The 21244-nt window shown below is 38.5% G+C and overlaps 1 protein-coding gene across 5 annotated transcripts in view; it reads left to right on the top strand.

Annotated features, from left to right (window-relative positions):
* WWP2 (WW domain containing E3 ubiquitin protein ligase 2) overlaps positions 1-21244 on the top strand; it is a 1859587-nt gene that overhangs the window by 1595893 nt on the left and 242450 nt on the right. For all 5 annotated transcript variants that reach the window (XM_044081781.1, XM_044081779.1, XM_044081780.1 and 2 more), the window contains one exon: positions 14637-14796. In XM_044081781.1, coding sequence (XP_043937716.1) covers positions 14637-14796 — 160 coding nt within the window. The remainder of the gene's footprint in view (positions 1-14636; positions 14797-21244) is intronic.

Below are 21244 nucleotides of genomic sequence, written 5' to 3'. Positions count from 1 at the left end.
ATATTATCTGAAATATACGTTTTAGTCTATCAGATTCATGATTTTGCGATAGTCTTCTTTAGTGGTCCCCTTAAAAGAAGTTAATGTAAGTATTGAAAGGACCCTTTTAATATTATTTTATGTACCTGCTTTTAGATTAAACCCACTTTAATTTCAGTTAGTGTGTATTGTAAAAGTTTACGTCTGTTTAATGATATAGTCTTTAATGTTATAATCTACAGTCAGAAGGGAAGTGGGTTTATATGCATGACTGTGGTGGATCTTAGTTTGGTTCAGCAATACTTTTGTGACTGTACTTTTCCCATAATGGGAAACTGAGTACTTCTGAAAATCAGTAATACAAACTGTTGAGAAAGACAGTGCTTGATTTTTGAGAAGGATTTTGTGCATTTCCAAACAGAAGGCCATCACAGTCTGGAACTTTGAATGATTTTTGTTTCTGAATAGCCTAAAAAAGAAGTGGGATCAGTCAGGTTTGACCCAAGACTAAAGGTCTCAGCTGCAGATCATTTAACATTTACAGTGGTAGATATGGGATGATGCTTAGTTAAGTATAATATTTATATGAATTTTTTAAGCACTAAGGGAGCTGCCTTTTGTGCAACTATTTTCAACAAACCTTGAGTATGATTTGAATAGTGATGCATTTTACAGCTAGAAAGTTTCTTAGGGGTACATAGTGGTATGGCACAATGTTTTAATACAGCCAAAGTATTGCTGACTTCTGGTCTTTAAAATACTGTATTCTGTCTCTTGGGGTTGTAAAATATAAAAGAGCTCTCCTTTCTTAGCGTTTCTAATGAAAGTCTGGGATAGTAATAGAGATATGCAGGTTCATTGTTTCACGTATGACTAAATGAGCATGGTATTTTTTGAAAATGTCATTCACATATCATTCAGAAGTGTCCCATAGTAATGCGAATGAAACAGAATTAAGTGGTTTAGTTATGTGAAAATCCTGCACAGCTTGTTTAAACTACTGAGGGAATTCTTCTATTTTAGAACTGTTAAAATAAGTCAAAGAAGAGTGCTGTGATCAGTTGAAGTATTAGAATAGAAAAGGCATTTATCCTGTTTAAGGCTTAGGAAAGAAAAATTCTATGAGTTGTACTGTGAGAATCATGCAGTGCAGAGTAGTGGTTGAAAAAGGTAATGAGTCAGGTGAGCTGTCAGTTTTTTGAATACTTTGCTATTGCTAATAGTCTTTATGGTTTAGTAGCTGATGAACCATTCTAAGACACTGGGTTATTTAAATGCCATATTAATTTTCCCTTGTGAAAAGCAATGTTTTCCAGTTACTGTCACACCCATGTTTAAAAAAATACACACATGCACACACACATTGATTTGTATTTATAGTTAAGAATCTGGCTCCGTGTCAGTCTAGTCTGAAAGTGGTTTATATACTTCGTGTGGAATTTATGATATTGGTTATTTTAAACATGTTTTCGTGCTTAAGAAGAATGGATGCCGTTCTTCTGCCTCTGCTATAACAGGATGAAGTCGGTTAAACTTTCTTGTCTTCTGTACATAAAATGTTCTTCACTGACAGATGGTTCTCCTTGTCTAACACTGTTTACCTTAATGTATTTCAGTTAGGAGTAACACCATTTACTCTTGAGAGGCCTGTTAATCCTATTGATGTTTAAATGTATAGAGGGGGTGTCTTGTGGTACTGACTGCTGGGCTGCAGCCCACACCAGCAGAACAACAAGAAATTGTATTTTATTTCTTCAACTTAAAATAAAAGTCAGTATTTTGTTTCAGTGTTTCTATAGCACAGTACTCTTAGTGTGTGCAGCATGCAGCTTTCCAGAGTTCTGACTCTTGTTTAAAAAAAAAAAAAAAAAAAAAAAATGAACTCTGCTCACTGTGGTGTTTTTCAAATCAGCCTGGTATTAGACCTGCTGCAAATGGAGAATAAGGCTTTTACACCTTATTTGCAGGTCTTTGTGCCATTTTGAGAATGGCAGAAAAGTTACTGAAAAAGCAGCTAATTGTGCTTCTGTATAAAGCAGCAAGGAACTGTTATTATTGGTTCAAGCTGCCTTGGGTGTCTCAGGCAGCCTGAGACTAAAAGTGATAGAAGAAAGTAGTGGACATGAGCAGAGGTTGAAGCTGGAGGAAAGTTTAGTTTTTTCTTTTTTCTTTTCATAATATATATATATTTTTTACCAACACTGAGTGTCGCAGCCTGCCAGTATTTATTTTTATTTTATTTGAGTGTGTGTGTTTGTGTCTGTGTGCATGTGTGTGCAAATACATATGTATATATGTATGCATGTAGAGGGCACAGAAGCATTTCATTATCCCCAGTTTCACAGTGATTTTTGCCTCATATTATGGTCTGTTCGTTGCAAATTTGCTGTTTTCAAGCAAATCAGTGGTGATTGCATTCACTAGTGCTGATTCAACTGCCTCATGCTCATTGACAGCCCTCTGACACATAATTCTTCTACTTGCGAGAAATGCATCTACATCAGTAACCCAGAATCCATACTCTCTCATGCCACAGTCAGTACTCCTGACCAAGAGGAGGTTGCCAGCACAAACACCACACCACCCACATCACATAGACAAGCACAACATAAACCCACCTATGCAGAGGTTCTCGATAAAAAGTTACCTAAATAGCAAAGACCGCTAAAATGGGTCTATATTAGGACATCGAAGTTTCACAACTTTGAAAGTTCTAATATCTACCCCTATTCAGCGAACGCTGAAAAGAGTGAAGATGCAGAACACCAAATTTCTTCCTAGGGAAGGAATTAGGTTGGCCGTTCCTGTGGCTTCGCTATGTTCAGCACTGTGGTGGAAAGTTACGGCTCGGGATCAGGTAAATGTGCGATTGTGTGGAAGTGAGGATTAGGGCACGGGATAGGTGAGTTAGGGTTAGGGCGCGGGTCAGGTAAGTGTGCGATTGTGTGGATGTGAGGGTTAGGGCGGGGTAGGTGAGTTAGAGTTAGAGCGCGGGTGAGGTGAGTGTGCGATGGTGACGGACCTTAGGGTTAGGGTTTAGGTTAAGGTAAGTGGATAGCTAGTGGTGTGTGTACAGTTTAGTGTAGGGTTAGATGTAGGATTTTAGGTGTATGTGTATGGATTGCTGTTTGTTTGGTGTGTTTGTGTTGTGTGTATGTGTGTCGGAACAGCAAATTTTTTCCCTTGGAAAAAATTTGCTGTTCTGCATGTTCAGTGTTGTCAGCGTTCACTGAATAGGAGTCGATATTAGAACATTCGACATTTTAAAAAGTCGAAGTTCTAATATAGACCCCTCCAAAACACACACACACACAACACTAAACACATCACACACAGCAGACAACACACCAATGTCTCACAAACACAGCTCATAAGACATAATAATAAACCAACCGCAGCCCATAAGGTATAACAATAAACCAAACATACTAATCCTTGGTGACTCAGTTGTGAGACACACCACTGTCCCCCTCACCAGGCTCAACAAGGAGAAGGTCAGAGTCAGTTGTCTGTCAGGTGCCAGAATCCACCACATCATGCACTCACTTAAGTCTCTCCACAACAGGTACAAATATGACTCTGTCATTGTCCATGTTGGTGTGAATGACTTGAGAGTACCTCCCTGGACTATATGAAGAGAGCCATGATTGAGCTCTCAGAGTATGTGTCCCAGGCAGGTATGACCCTAGTCCTAAGCAGCATCCTACCTTCACCAAGAATGATACCACAATACCAACAAAAAATAATTGACTTCAACAATTAGCTTAGTTTAACAATTGGCTTAGTTTCTGGTGTCTTTCCAAGGGGATCCAGTGTGTGTCTGCCTGGGATGACATGGTTGATAGGCCTCAATGCTTTGCCAGAGATGGCCTCCAACTGTCACCCCTGGGATCCCAGATTCTGGCCAAGGCTCTTACCTCCCCCATTGTGCATTTTTTAGGCCATTTCTCAAAGATAAATCTTCTAAAATAAAAGATCTGTCAAAAAGCAAATTGAAGGCCATGCTGCTTAACGCTAGGAGCCTTAACCTGAAAATGCACTCACTGGAGGCTCACCTCACACTGGAAGATGCTGATGTCTGTGCAGTCACAGAAACTTGGTTCAGGGCTGATGAAAGTACCCCTGCCTCACCAGGCTATACCTCATTCTACACATTCTGACCCTAAAATGAGGTCAGGAAGACTAAGGGTGGTGGAGTCTCTGTCTTCATTAAAGACCGGAACCCCTCCAGACTGGTTTACCAGCATAACACACTGGAATTACTTCAGGTGCAATTGACAGTTGGCAAGACACCCATCCATGTTATAGCCAGCTACAGACCCTCCTCCATGACTCAGGACACCCGCTCCTTCTACCTGGACCTACTTGACTCCATCAAGGTACACCCTAACACCCTGATCCTTTGTGACTTCATCTACTCCACCACACACTGGGTGAACTATTCCTGCACTAGTGCACTCACCCAACGATTCCTTAACTTCATTAGTTGTAATGCATTAGACCAGCTCGTCTCATCCCCCACAAGGGGAGATAATATTCTGGACTTGGTTCTCACCAACATGGGTGACCGTTGCACCACTCCCATAGTATGTTCTTCCCTGGTGAGATCAGATCATTGGATTGTCTCATTTGAAGTTTCTATCCCACCCAACCTCCCCATCCGTAACCAGGCTAATAAAATTCTCAAAAGTTGACTACAACCTCCTAAGGGAGGGTATCAGTAGCTTCACACCACCGCTCCCCCCTCAGGGGATGCAGACAGCTATGCTGAATAGAATGCCAATGCAGTATACAAGCATCTGTACAACTGCATGGACTCAGCCATACCCAACAGAACTAAAGTATGCTCCTCAAGGAAACACAAACCTGTCTGGTGGACATCGTGTATCAACAGGCTTTACAACAAAAGGAAGAAACTGTTGCCCAAGGGTTAAAAGGAACAATTTCCAAAGTGGAAAAACTCTCTCCTCAGCCTTAAGCAAATTAGATCATTAGTGAAAACCTCCAAAGCCAATTATGAATTGAAAATAGCCTCTGAAACAAAGGAAAACCACAATGCCTTCTTCAGTTATGTCAGGAACCTCCATGGCAAAGCCCAGGTTTGTTCCAAATTAGTGCTTAATGGTACCACTTACATTGATCCTGTTGACTTAGCCAACCTGCTAGCATCTATGTTCAGCACAAACTTCAACCCCTTATCCCCTCCCAAAGGCCCATTTGACATTCCCAATACTTGTCCCACACCTCACATCTCTATAGATCAGGTGTTACAGGCCCTTTCCAGAGCAAAGAACATAGCATCCACGGAACCTGTTAGTATCCCAGGCTGTATTCTGCACCATCTCCAGTAAGAGCTAGTTTCGCTGTTGAGCACCGTATTCAACCACCATAGCCTAAGTACAGGCTTCATTCCAGCAGAGTGGATAACTGCCATTGTCATCCCCTTGTACAAAGGTGGTGCCACTACTGACCCTGGAAACTATCGCCCCATTAGCTTGACAAGTCTGATCTGTAAAGCCATGGAGCATATTATTATGGATCTCATAAACAAGGACATTGGGAATCTCCAAGCACTTGACCCCACCCAGTTCAGATTCATGAAGGGCAGATCTTGCCTTTTGAATCTGGTTGACTTCTTTGAGACTGTCACCAAGGCCCTGGATGAGAGAAAGCCATTACATACAGCTTACCTTCACCTGGCCAAGGCCTTTGATACAATCCCTCACTCGGGCATCATCAAAAAACTAACACAAACTCTCATCAGGTGGGTGGCCAACTGGCTCACTGGTAGGACCCACAAGGTTAAAATAGGTGCCTCCACCTCCAACAGCAGACCTGTAACTAGCGGTGTTCCACAGAGATCTGCCTTGAGACCCCTACTGTTTGGCAATTACTTCTCAGAGGTCCAAGCAGAGACAAAAGTCCTGCGGCTGAACACGTTTGTGGATGACTGTAATTTGGGTGCTGTCACTGACTCCCTGAATTATGTTAACATACTGCAAGAGGGTCTTACTGCAACAAATCACTGGTGCAAAAGTCATGGCCTTAAGTTAAACACAAAAAATGTATTATTATACCATTTGGCAGAAATTCGGCCCCTACTGATACCACATCAACAGCAACCCCTAAGCACACAATGTGTGATGAGAGACCTGATTATTCAGGTTGGCAACAGTCTCACGTTTGACCATCATGTAGTGGCAGTGGTCAGAAAAGCCTTTCACTTGGATCATCTCATAAGTAAAGGGATTGCATCCAGAGAAAAGGAGGTTATTATGTCATTAGGCCAGTAATTGAGTACAACACCACGTTTGGTATGTACCTCTTCAAACACCTGGACCAACTTGAAAGGTCACAGAAATACCACACAAAGAAAATCCATAGCCTCCAACACTTGTCCTATGTGGACAGACTCAGATCACTATCACTCTGCTTGGTATCATACAGATTGCTCAGAGGTGATCTGTGTCTCACCTACAAGGCGGTATTGGACCCTGCCGTATTGCAGATGCTCCATATCCGTAAGTCTAACTCTTCGCACATTACCTATGGTTTGTCTCCCAGAGGCTGCCCTGTCTCTGGAATATATTTCCCATACATGTCAAAGTACCTTGCATACTTGTACCTCTTCAAGCATAACCTTGATGAGTGGGTGGGAAACCACAAATTTGTCCCAGGGGTTCCACCTGTGCCCTCATTGACAGGGGAGACAGGTGCTGACTGAGGTTTCTTTTTGGGGGATAAACTCTTGGTTAGACTTGTAAGGGCCCCAGGGCCATTAGCCTAGTAACCTCCTGTCATCCTATGATCCTAAATAATTACAGATATTTGAAAAGCATGCTAATGCCAAGCTTGTTGTTCTATCAACTTTCTAAGTGTATAAGGGAGATATCTGTCCATGGTTTTGATCCTGTCTCTTCCATTATATTTAAGCTTTCTCTTTGATTGTTGAACTAAGAGGTTGAGAGGTTGTGTGTGTGTTGGGTGGAGTTGCAGTAGGTTATTATGGTAGCAGTGAGCTAAGGAGATGCATACCTACATGGCAGTTATTTTTGTATTTCTTTATTCATTTGATTGCAGTCAGACATCTGAGATGTACAGTCCTACAGGAGGATGCTTTATGGTTGCATCTCTGTGTATGCTTTCACATACTGGGGGGGGTTGCAGTAAATTACACTGTATAGTTCTGACATCAGCAAGGTGAAATACATGTAGCTATTATTTATGTATGTATTAATTTGATCCCAGTCAGGTAACTGAAGTGTACACAGCCATACAGTTTGCTGTAGGTGGGCAAGTATGCATGTGCAATATGTGTGTGTATGTATATCCAGGGGATTACAGTGGGTTGCACACTGTATGGTTATGACAGTAACAAACCAAAAAATAAAATTGAAATACATGGTGCATCAGTTTATTTAAGTATTCATTCATTCTTTTGAGCCTGATCAGATACCTCAGGTGCACAAAGCCATAGATTTTATTGCAAATGGTGGGGACATCTGTGTGCATGCTTTGTGTGTGTGGGGGGTGGGGCTTAAAACAGTTTACTGCAGCCAACTGTTATTTTTACAATTTGATATCTGAGGTGTACCTAGTCAACAAACTTTGATTTAATTGTTGGAGTGCAGGGACTGGATTGGACAAAAGTGGCTGTTGCTGTTCTTTTTTGTATTTGTTTGAAGTAAGTCAGAATGCTTTACTGTGGTGTTTGTGTGAAAGCTTGAAAAACATTACTGTGACTCCTATTTTGTACCACAGTTATTCATCTGATGTATGCTTAGTCAACAAAATGGCTATAATTTCCCAGTAAAGGGGCTCTCTTTGAACAAAAATGACTGATGTTGTTGTCATTTGTTTAAGCTAAGCAGTCATTATTCTCGGTTTGCATGACTAATGATTGTGTGAAGTAAATTGACATACTTCACTGTGGCTGCTGCTGTTTATGTGAAACAAAGTTGAGATACAGTACTGCGCCATTTTTCATACAACCGGACATTTGAGGATTGCACAGTCAACAAATCTGGCATCAATTGCTGGGTATGGGGAATATTGATTGAATACATGTGGCTGTCCCCATTTTTATTTTACGAATTAAGCAGTCATTGTATTTGCTTTGCAGATCTGGTGTGCATTTGTGTTGAAGCCAGCTGGAATACTTCACAGTTTTAAACACAAGACATCTGAGGTGTGTGATGGAGATGACTGTGTATAGTTGGGTTTTTCTGTATCTAAAAGTATCAAGTTGTCCAAAATTTTTTTTTCACTTTCCATCTCAGTCAGACATCAGTTTTGTGAACAGTAAGTGGTATTCTGTGCAGAATGTGGTTGATAGCAACTTATGTTTGACACAATGAGTAGCATTGCCATTTCACAATGCTTGGTCCTCTAGTTGTTTGGTTGTGAGTCCTTCTGTGTGGAGTTTGCATGTACTCCTTGTCTGTGTTAGTTTTATGTAGTTGCTCTGATTTCCTTCCCAGACAGTCTGCTGTATAATAAATGTTTGGGCTATCTGTATGTTTACTTCACCCTAGACTAACACAATTAGGGACATACAGAAGTATTTTGTGGGGTAGAGAGGAATGCACTGTTCTCAAGCAGGTTTATGTATCACTGCAAGCATTTGTCTTAGTTTATTAGGGGTGACTGTTTTCTTAGCTTTGAATACTAAGCTTTTGATACATCTTAGATTTGCTAGAAAGAAAAACAAGACTGGACTTCTTTCCTTACTTGTGATTTTTGTTCAGGCGATCACTGTATCAAAAGGTTGTAAAAAGCTCTAAGGAGAACCACAGAGCATATAGAACCCAATGACTTCAAGGCCCAGGTCCCCAGCTTAATTAATTTACTTACTTCACACCTGTTACAGTGGCGTCTTGCCTGGTTAGGGTGTGTTAAAAAGATGGAGGAAAGAGCTAAAATGTAAGAAAAACTACGAAAAATGTAAGAAAGAAGTAATGTATCTGGATGGTATGGGGCCTTGGATAGGGAGAAAACATAGGAGAGGCACTGGAGAGGTGCATGAGGAATGAGTGTGCATCACTCTGGTCCATGGGGCCCTTTGGCTAGGGTTCTGTTTCATCTGTGGCTGGTTATTTACCCGGATTATGATGGCATAGCCTGTCCATGTAGTGTATATCCACCACTGACAGACTCCATGCTGCTAGCCCTCACAGAATTGCAGGCACAGCCTTCCAGGTTTTCAGAGTCATACATCTATGTCCACTGTCCACATTACTTCAAATAAAATTTGCAGTGTACCTTTTTTTTTATTTTTAGTATTCTTCCAGTACCCCAAAGGTTCTGATATGTGTGTATTTTGTCTAGGTTACTTTGTTCGTGTACTTTGACAGCCTACTTGCATCATACTTATTTAGTAGCTTACCTTTTCAGTGGCTTGCATTCAGGGAAGTTTATTTTTGAAGCTCCAGCTTTTGGTTAGTGGCCCCCAAATCATTCTATGGGAGTTGGGAAACAAGTTTTTCATGCTCACACTGCATAGTCAAGTATGCAGTTGAACTAAATGAGGCTAACTTAGCTGGAGAGTAGAGAAACATTATTGTGAGGCCACTGCTATCAACATTAGAATCCAGGATGTTTACTCTATAGAAGGGATATTTTTGTTTATTTTATTATATTTTTACCATGTGCATTTCCAGTAGACATGTTTTTAAAAAGAAACATGATTTGAAAGGAAACATTTTAAGACCTATAGTGTGATATAAGAAAATTATCGATACTTAGGAAGCATAATAAAGAATGATGAGGCTGACCAAAAATAAAATATAAAAATAACCATCTAATGAATTAGCAAGTGCAAGTGTCCATAAAATTCCACATTCAAGTACAAGTTTCAGCACTCAGTGCAGCAGGAGAAAGGCTTTATTCCAATACATTCAGACAATATACATCAATAGAATTGAGGCAGTATAAATCCCATCTGGGTTAAAAAATCTGTACAAATGTTAATTTCAAAAGTTTCCTACTTTTGTTTGAAAATCAATAAAGTCCTCAATAATTGTACGTAAAGAATCTGCTGCAGTGCCACAGGAAACACTCTGCAGCTAAAAGAATTGACAGACTTTTTCAGCACTACAGTACAATGGACCAATAAACACATGAATAAGATGAGAAACAGTCAGGGTTTCTGTAATTATAAATATATTCTGGCAGTTGTACATAATAGCATAATGTGCCAGTGTTTTAATTTTGGGAAGAAAAGTAAATGCATTGTTTCCAAAAGCTTAGTAAACAGTAGATGAGGAGACATCTCGTATACGAGTCACTTCTCTTTGACAGACTCCAAAGTATTTCAACTGGTAGCAGTGTTCAATTAGAGATGCTCATAATATTAAGACATGGCACAGCAAGTTTGAGCTGAACTTAAATGTACATAAAAATATAAGTAAAAAAATGTTTTTAATAAAATGCTTTTTATTCAGTTGCTCTGAAAAGTAAAAATAAGGAAGAAGAGTGAAAACTTTGCAAAAGAAACAGACAAGCTGGTTTCAGAAAAGCAGTAGAGGTTGGTTTTGGTGATTCCTGGTACTACTTCTGCTACCTCATATCTGGTTGATAAAAATATACCTGACCTACGTATAAGACTAAAGGGAATAAAAACATTTTAAATGCTTGTATCTTATTATTCATATCCATATAACAGAGATTCCAATTTCTCAGTTTTTTTGTATTATCCTTTCTTGAGTCCCTTAGCTGCCACACCAGAATCATTTTTAATCCATACTAAATGCCTCATTTTATCATTTCCCCATGGATATGGATATTGCTGAACCAATTTGTGTGTGGGTGCATAATTTGCCACTATTGCCTTTGTTTTAGTTTCATTAATGTTCTATCCCACAAAGATTTGAAACTGTCTCAAAATTTTCTACAACACTGTAGTGTCCATTTCTGGTTTTGTTTGGTGTAAAATAATATAATCTGCAAACAGATCCAGCTTTACTTGACTACTTTACCAATTATGCCCTTGAATTTCTGAGTCCCTTGTTTTCTTTGCCAGTGGTTCTAAATATAATGTCCTGCCTGGTTCCTGTACTCAAGCAGAAATTATCAGAGATTACCCCACCCACTTTATAAGGATCTGATTTTGAAAAAATACTTACTGGGACAGTATGGTGCAGCGGTAGCATTGCTGCCTCACAACAAGAGGTTCACCTGTTTGATTCTCGGCTGGAGCGCCTTCTGTATGGAGTCTGCATGCCCTCCCCATGGTCAAGTGTCGTTCGAAAGACATGTATAGAATGGGCGTGCCTTCGCTGAAGGTTGGGCATTGAGCTGGCACCTTAGCACCCATAAAAAATCTACTGCCAATCATTTGCGGACCGGAGTTCCGCTGTGGCGACCCCTAAGCCGAAAGAAGAACAACTTACAGGAACAGTATTTCAACTATCAAATAGTCTAAGAATGCACAGGTTAATGTTTTCCACAACCTAAGTATTACTCAGTTTTTCAGTGTACATGATTTATATGTAACCCCGAACAAATATGCATTTTGCATATAACATTGCATATTTTAGATGTGGGAAATGGAAGTACATCATTTTGCAAGCCATTAGAGACTATTGAACAGCTAATAAGGTTAAGTAGTTATTTTATTAGTTGTGTTTGTTTACTCTGATCATCTGACTGGGCCATAAAAGACCCATTTTCACCAGAGGCCCAAGGAGAAGGTCTTCAAAAATTAAAATGACATTTAAGAGTAAATTATTAAAGAAAAATTTGAAAAATATAAAAAGTACTGTCATCAAAATCATTTTCGATCCTTTGAATGGACTAAATGCTGTCTTTAACTTGAATTTAATTAATTTGGCTGTCTCTTTCTGTTGACTGGGAAAGTCTGACAGGGCAAAACCCATTTTCAGAAGAGGCCCATGGAGAAATGCTCCATAAATTATTCACATGTAATTCATACGCAGTAACATTTTTAGATGAAAAATTACAAGTTTTACATAATCAGTAACAAAATGTAAAATTCAAAAGCAATTTCTCACACAACATGAAAGTTACAATAGAATTACAAAAAAAATATTAACTGAAAGTATTTTTCAGATGGATGCAACTAGTGGTTATAAATATAAGAAGTTAAGCTTAATATTGGGGATGCATAAGAAGTATGTTAGTGAAACAGAGGAATGGCAGATAGAGGAGGTTTTGTAAATGGGGAGAGGAGTAAAAACGGAGGTGGATCAGTTAGTGCGTTAATGAAATAGATAGAAGGGCAGATAAACTAAAGAGAGTTTGTAAAAGAGGAGAGGGGTGAAATAATGGAAACTGTATCAGTTATTGGATCAGAGAGAGCAGTATAGATAGCAGATAAGTGACAGATGAAAAGAAATAAGGTATAGTTTTACAGATAAAACATAGAGGGAGAGTACATAAGAGGGTGGATGTCAGAGTTGAGGAGAACACTGTGAGAAAGCTGAGAGTAGTTAAAAGATACATGTTAAGATTTATATGAATAAATTATGGCTGCCATATGCCAAGATTTAAGGGGGACTATAAAGCAAAGAGGTAACTGAAGCCATCAGCTGTCAACTTGTGGTAGTATATTTCTGTCATCATCCTTTCTAAACAAGTTCATTTTTAACATTGTCTTTTACTGTTATTAAAACATCTAAATGTGAAATTTATTTCTGTTTCACACTAGATTCAAATAAAGAATATGAATAGTAATTACTATCATATCAAGATAACTATTCCATTCTTCATAATTACTTTTCCAAATCAAAATTGCATCAGTAAAAAATATTCTCCACAGATCCAGTTTCTCATATAGTACTAAATTCCTTAAATTATTGTAAATTAACATTATTTCGTACTACTCTCTAACTGCATCCTCATAAGTGAGAGTATAGTAGCTTCCATGGCAGTTCCAATCATCTGTTGATGTACATCATCATATGCTAGAAAACATTTTTAGAAGTACATTTCCTGGAGTTTCTAACAGATGCATCATTTTCACAGTACAAGTCTTCATCATTCAACCAAAAACTCAATAGCCCGAATAAATATATTGGAGTTAATTGGGGTATATAGTGACTTTATATGTAAAGTCACTAAAACTATTAATTTTCTTGTTTAATATCATTCAACAATTGTAAACTGTCATTATTATCTTGCATGTGTGTCCTATTTATTTTTCTTAACAGTGGATTTATTGTGCAGATGAAGTGATATCCATGCATGATTCTCTATGATTTTGCAGAATTATGTATTTGAACATATTTATATATATATATATATATATATATATATATATATAGCATGATATGGAATATAACAGGACTGTCCTTTATAGAAATGTTAATGAGGAAACTGGTTGGGACTTATACTGCCTCAAGTTCGGTGGATGTATACTTTTCATATGTATTGAGTGCTGTCGCTTGTTTTTGACTATGGGACTTTTTTGAGGTGTGCATTTAACCAATGTATTAGCTGGTTACTTGTGGTTTTGGATTTTTGCTTTATTGTGTTCTGGAGAGCTACAGAAGTTAATTGTAAAGAAGTTTGGTCTAGCAATGCTGATGTTAGCAATTTTTTTCAGTAAAGTTTATCTGACGCTGATTTTTTTTTTGGCTTAAGTACAACAGAATAAAAGTTTCTTCAAAGGCATTGATTTCCTGGTGCGCAAGTGTACTTATAGCCCAACTCTCGTAGCCATATGTTATTACTGGGAAACCATAGCTGTGACTATATTGTCGACAATGTGACGTCATTGCTGCTTAATACAACTTGCAGAGGTCTTTCAGCACAATAAAATACAATCCGTTACTTCCTCCCCTTCCCCATTTATTTGCAAAAAAATGACTGGGCATAATTCTGTGTGTTATTATTTTTAATGTTGAACAGCAAACCAGCTTTTGCACTTCGTACTATCACTTTTAACTACATGTTCTTCAACTGTTCCTCACTTTCAGCCATCAGTGGTATTGTCTGCATATTTGAGTTTGTTAATACTTTTTCTTCTGTTATATATTTTAGAAGAAATAAAAGATGAAAGATAGTTGTTTAAAAAGGTGCAGTGTATAATGAAGTACTTCCAGACATGAAGCTGTAGGCCAAGTGTATGCAGCACAATCACTATACATTACTACACTCTGATTCACATTATCAAAGTTATTTGCTGTTCTAGTACCTGTGTATTATAAATGGGGGCTACTGTTTTTATCAGTTTAACTGGATTTCTGAAACTTGGCTAGCATCCACAGCTAAACTGATATTAGTCAATGAAAAGCTACAGGGCATCTGAACTTAACAGTGCATGACAATAACTGACTAAAATTTGCTAAGTTATAAATGCATTACAGTGTAAATAGTTATCACCCAAGAATATCATATAGACCTTCTGATGCATAATAGTGAAGCACTTTTTACTTCCAAGATGTAACTGTGCAGGAGCTCGATGATCAAAGAGCTATTCTTTTGTGATCAACACTTCTAAGTACAATCACAAAAGAGTCATTTTTCAAAAAGGAACCACAGCTGACATTCTTAAAACAAGCTTTTTTTGGGTAAGCCTCACCTTGTACCCAGTATGTGAAGATGATAGTAGCTTATTAAAGTATTGCTTAATATAGCTTATGTAAATTATACGTCTGTAAGCACTAAAAGTCTAATCATGTTTTTTGTTTCTGTAGAGAATGGTTCTTTCTTCTTTCCCATGAGGTATTGAATCCCATGTACTGCCTATTCGAGTATGCAGGGAAGAATAACTATTGTCTACAGATAAATCCAGCCTCATCCATAAATCCTGATCACCTGACCTATTTCCGCTTCATTGGCCGACTTATAGCTATGGTGAGTTTGATTTTCAAATTCATATGAAGACAAATTATTCAGTGTTACTTTTATTTATGTTTTTTTATACTTTTTTAATTTTATGGTGCTGGTGCTGGTGTTTGTGTGTGTGATGGAAACTGCTTCAATAATCTAAAAGATATATGTTAGAATTTTCAGAGCACTGTAATGTTTGAATTTAAAATCAGTCTGTCTATGGCATCTTAAAATATTGCTGCATGTTAGATTTGAGAAACAGGCAAGAATAATAGTCATGACATAAGAAGGTAATTCTGGAGTTGATTGAGGCTGGTGCATTATTTGTTTATTTTTAAAGATGGAATTTTGAAGATAGGTGGCAAGTTGTATACTGAATTAGATGTCAGTACAGTGCAGTCGAACCTTATTGTGTGTTCATGATTACCCACTTCCTTGTAGGAGTTGTGGCCTCTTCCCCCGTGACTAAACTAGAATTATCATGCATGTATAAGAAACTGAGCCTACTGTGCCATCCCAACAAAAGGTATGACAGTTTGTTATAGCACAAAAAGAGTGGGACTGCCATTAGTGTCATCATACAGTCTGTATTCTGCTAGCCTTTCCTTGGCAGATAAACTGTAGTGTCATTAGATTTATGTAATAAGACACAATGATATTTAGCTGAGTGCAGGTAATTCAGACATTGATTTTGTCCTAGTCTTCAAAATGTTAAGCTACATGAATGTGAATCCGACTCTGAAAATCTGAAAAGCTCACATGAATCTGGATAGGACATGCCTTCCGTCTCCACTTACACACATACAGGTTTTGTATGGCATAGGAGTTTAGTTGAGAGATTGGGTGTACCACTCAAGATGCTCACAGTTGTAATTTGTTTTAGAGAATGGGTGACCTGTAGATTGCACCCTGTTAAGGAGAACGAACGTTCTGCAGCAGGGTACTAATCTACAGGTAATGCCCACTGAAAAACAAGTCTGCCACTTTATGGCAGCATATCAAGCTACCGTGGAGCTCAGACTGAAAAAACTAACAGCCACCATTATTTTACGCTCGCTAAGCAGCACTTTTACTGTTTAGTGAGTGAAAATAAAAAGAAAACAAAAAGTTCTCTCTCACGCATGCGTTTGTGTGTGTTTATAAGTCTGCGTGTGAGAGTGTATGCGTGCATGAAAGTAAGAGAGAGAGATGATGGAAAATAAATGAAACAGAAAAAGTGTGTGTGTGTGTGGGCGCGTGTGTGTTTACGTTGCTGTCTGCCTGTGCGAGTGAATGCGTGCATGAAAGCAGAAGAGAGTGTGTGTGTGTGTGTGTGTGTGTGTGTGTGTGTGTGTGTGTGTGTGTGTGTGTGTGCGCGCGTGTGTGTTTACGTTGCTGTCTGCCTGTGCGAGTGAATGCGTGCATGAAAGCAGAAGAGAGTGTGTGTGTGTGTGTGTGTGTGTGTGTGTGTGTGTGTGTGTGTGTGTGTGTGTGTGTTTGTGTGACAGAGAGAGAAAGTGAAGAGTGAAAGCAATCAGGTGATCCCTGGCAGCAGCAGCATCACGTAGGAGATTTGTGTACTTCTCGTACCTCTCAATATAAGAAATCTGGACAGAGCCACAAATAACGGGGACTCTCATAAACTTAGAAAGTTGCTAGAATAACAGCATTTCCGTTAGCATGTATTTTCTGAAGGATATGAAGTCTGAAACTCAAATGTCTGTCATTACTTAATGACTGATCCCCAGTGATTTCACAGAACACTACAAATTTTATGAGGAATGGACCTACCATATGAGCCAAAAATCTGGATATTCTGCAAAAATCTGGACAGCTGAGAGGTATGCTCTCGACTCTTAGCTCAAGATAACTGGATAAGCCTAAAATAAAGGTTGGGGGGGGACAAAGGCTCAAAATAGGAACATATTTTACTTGAATATTGGGATTTGTGTTCAAATGCATTTACAGAAGCAGAGGTGTGCCTGTGAGAGAGAGAGAAAACAAGTGAGCTGGACTACTGGCAGCAACAACAGTAAAGAAGGTGTCATACCTCTGGACCTTTCAGCTGAAGAAATCTGGACAAAGCGTAAAATAAAGGGGGAACAAAGGCTCAAAATAGAAAGAAATTCTAATTATTGCTGTTATAAAACTACAAACGTGATTAAATAAAGGATTTCTGTTAGCTTGAATTTTCTGAAGAAAATAAGTCTGAAACTCAAATGTATGTCATTATTTAGTAACGTCAATTTCCAATGACTGCCAACAAACCAAATATCTTAGGAGTAAGGGACCAAAAAAAATAAAGTAAATACCTGGATATTTTGTTAAAGCATTATATTTTGGCTGTAAAATGCTTCCTCCAACACCATTAGCATATACTACAGCAAGTTTGAAACATTAGGCGCAGAAACTATTTTACATCAAAAATATATAAAAATATATTGTAATAAAAAAAAAATAATAAGTAAAACACAAGTTTGCAGATATCCCATTCCATAAGCACAGTAATGACCTTTTAGTTGTGTTATTGTGGAAATACTGCCCTTCCAAGGGCGTAGTGGCCCTCCGTCTGCGTTGTCAAGCCTCAGAACACCCCTGGGCAGGCTTTATTTCCACAGTAACACCCACCCTTTCTGGCATTATTGCTTGCTTAGAGAATAGGTATTAGATCTGAGTCTGAAAAGCTAGCTGGAAGCTGTAGGACATGCTCACAAATTTGTATGTGTGCACCCTCCTCCACACACACACACACACACACACACACACACACACACGTTTAAAAGGAATTTGAGTTCAATTGAGTGAGAAAGTGAAACTGCAGAAAGAGCTCCTATTATAATTTGTTTGAGTTACAGTTCTAGAAAAAGTAGGTTTAGTTTAGCATGGAAAAAGGCCCTCCATAAGGAGAATGTGCTTTTCTGCCTTAGTGGAAATTGAGAACCAGAAGTATTTCTACCCAAAAAATGTGGAAACCAGGTGAGTTTCCTTATGTCTACCACAGAGATTCAGAAAGGTAAGAAGCACCTGCTAACCTGAACAAGTAAAAGTTTGTATTAATGCTACTGTGAGTCCCACGTTGCAGTGAAAATTCCAGCTGTAAGTTAAGAGTGCTCCTTCTTAGAAATTGCCTCAGTAAGTGAGTTCAAAGATTGTTTATGTATGTTCTTGTGATTAGCAGCCTATCTGAGAACTACGACTTTGTGATTTGTTTTATGTAGCTGTTGCTTATAAACTCTGGAACTGTGAACATATCTTAAGTAAGATGACAGAGGGGTGTAAAACTGTTCTGCTTGTCTAACAAATTGTAAAGAAGCCATGCTATTGTGTTTGATTTGAAAGTGAAGTAACTCAATTCACTATTTGTTCTGGAAAGTTGTTTCTATTTGATAAAGACATGTTTGCTTGTAAGACCAGTGAATTTTGGTATTTTTTCAACAGATAAATTAAAATTGTCACATATGATGGAGAATGTCCACATTTGTGACTTGTCACGTAGCTACCCCAACCCTCAGAAAAGAAAATGGAAAGAAAGAAAAACAGATTGTAGCGTAAAGGCACGTGTGAAATTTGTTTGGGCCTTTTCAGTTCTGTTAAAGTTTACACTGGAAGGCATAAAAATGAAGGAGGAGGCATGATTTGCCATTGCTAAAGCCAAAGTACTACAGTTGCAAATGGAACATCCCAAAAGAAGCCAGACAGAAGAGGTTAGTCAGGCCAAAAGTAACAGGAGCATGAATATTTATTCTAAATACATGACTGTAGAGCTGGAAAGAATTGAGCAGAGATTTGAACAAGAGCAAAGAGGTCTGATGACACACTGGAAGTCTGGTTGAGACCAAAATTGAAGTTTCATACCTATAGAATGTGAAAGATGAGTTGCTGCTAAGCCTGCAGACTAGCAGCAAAAGTGCTCTTGATGTAAAAATGAAGTAAAGATCTAAATCCAGTCATCCATCGACAATGCCTTTTCCCATTTTTTGCACATGGGGTTGGGTGTCACTTCAACAGTGACAATCATCTAGAGCCAAGATTTACACCGCCAGATGGCTAGCCCTGCCGCGGATCTGCAAGAGCTAAATGTGGGTCCAAAACAGAACCTGTTTGGATGTTAAGTGATATAAACGCAACTCACAAATACTGAGAGTATACTCAAGGACTATGAAAAGGCTTTTTATCTCATCACAGTGAAGTGGATCAGGAAGTTACTACCTTAAAACAAAGGCAAAATACTTTGGCCCAGCTTATATAGCAAAAGGAAGCTGAAATTGTGAATATATGTATGCAAGTTGCATTTCTACGTGAAGCACATGAGGACACTGTTCAAGAAAAGGAGTCTGCCGTGTTGCATTTTGAATACGAAGACTTAGAGGCACAGGGAAATTCAGTAGAAGTCAGTCAGTAAATACAAGATTTGGAAGAAAAGTTTAAAAGGATTGAAAACACTGTTAGCCTGCTGCAGAAAAAGAAAAAAAGTTGTCCTGCAGGGTGGATGAGCTAACTAAAAAGAGCAAAATCTGGAGGTTGAGCACAAGAATCAGAGCAAGGTCTGCAAGGAATCACTTAGTCCATCTGGAGGCTCAAGCATAGAAATCAAAGCAAGTTTCATATGTATATTTTAACCTGTCACCAGGGCCTTTATAAGCCTAGTCATGCAACCCGACCAAATTGGGTCTCTATGGATCATAGACATTTGTTAGGAGAGGGTATGCTAGTTATGAAGTTTCTAAAGGTTATGTGGGGGGGATATGTCAGTTTGAGTATTACTGTCTGCCTCTGTCTATCAGATACATGACGGCCAGACCTAGGGTGATTTTCTGATTTCCCATCCATTGCTCAAGGTTACGCTTAAATAGGGTTAGGGATGAACTCTTTGCCATATGGATGAGGAGTCATTTCCAGAGGGTGGGTCAGCAGGTTCATGGTAAACACTAGCTCATCTGGTAAAATGGAGAGAAGCTGTGAGATAACAAGAAAATAAAATAATGCAAAAATGTTCTCACCCAGCTTTCTATTTGAATGTGCATGAGCATGTACCCCAGAAGAAAGCTGTTTTTTTTGTGTGTGTGTGTGTGTGTGTGCGCATATATATATATATATGCATATATATTTATTTGTGTGTGTGTCTGATGACTGAACAATGTAATGAAAAGAAAATGGAGGGTACTAAGTCACTAAGTGAAGATGAAAACCAAAAATACACTTGAATCATTAGGTGAAGCCATTAACCTGAACTCTTCTTTTGACTATGGCAAAAACTAGTGTTTATATGAACATGCAGAGGAGATTTTGATGGAGCCACCATCATCAACTCATAGGTTCATAGGTTGGTACTAGGCTGTCGGCCCTAGGGGCCTATACAAGCCTAGCCATAACAGTTCCCTGGCTAGTTCTTTGCACACTATTTACTTCCCTGGACCCCTGTCTAGCAGGGCAACTCAGACTCTGCACTGCCACACAAATGGAAAGAAAGAGGTCATAGACTGTTGGGTTTGGAAAGACGTTGTCAGAGGTGTAGCTATGGTTTGTGAACCAATTTTGATGATAAAGCTAGTATCTTGCTGGAAGAACTACAACTTGATGAATCCATAAATAAAGTAATTCTTCTGTACAACAGACAGTTTGGCGCACTGAAGTCAAGAAATGCTATGCATAACTCTAATGTGGAGAGTAAAATCAAAGCTTAAACTTGAGATCATGTTAGATTCATTTTATTCTTAATCACCTTCTGCTGGCCAGGGTGCAGAGAGGTGTCTGACAGCACAAGTTGACCGTAAACATTCATTACAGATAGGCAAGAGGAAATAAATGACCTGCAACAGAAATTTCAAAGATTGGTAACTATAATTAAAAATATAAATTTAAAATACCATGTCCTGCAGGTTGAAAATGAGGCCCATGAGTGTACTGTTGATTTACTGAAGGCAAGGCTGGAGGAAGTTAAGTTTAAAGTTATCATCTTAGCCTCCTCTGGTTTGGGAAATGCTCTTAATCAAGAAAAAAAGGTGAATTAATCTAAGTTGTGAACAAAAAGGAGCTGAAAGAGGAAAAAAGATGAGCAGATTTTTCATCTGCAGGAGGCTAATTAAGACTACAAATGAAAATTGGAGATTGAAGTAAAAGAAACAGAATGGAAATTAAGACTGAATCCAAAAAGTGAACTTGGAATTAATGACAACATTTCTATACTCAGCATTTTAAAACGAAGAGCAAAACGTGTATGATGTGGGATTGATGTCTGATTCAGTGTTATTATTATTATTATTATTATTATTATTATTATGGATTTTCGATTTTCAGCAAAATATTAGGATGATATACTTGACTTGTATTACAATTTAGTTGCACTTAGGGGATGCAGGGTTATGCCCCTGTTACAACAGGGAGTCTGGATGTTGTCAATGGATATCATGAATGCCTCTTATTCCTGTCTTACCCAATTCTTTTTTACCAAATCTTTTGTTTTCTTTCACATTTGACAAAACCATTGTAATCT

This window comes from Protopterus annectens, chromosome 8.part1, assembly GCF_019279795.1.
Source record: "Protopterus annectens isolate FY-2018-M chromosome 8.part1, PAN1.0, whole genome shotgun sequence".
Classification (NCBI taxonomy): Eukaryota; Metazoa; Chordata; order Ceratodontiformes; family Protopteridae; genus Protopterus; species Protopterus annectens.
Note: the sequence above shows the minus strand (reverse complement) of the source record. Positions and strands in the feature narration are given on the sequence as shown.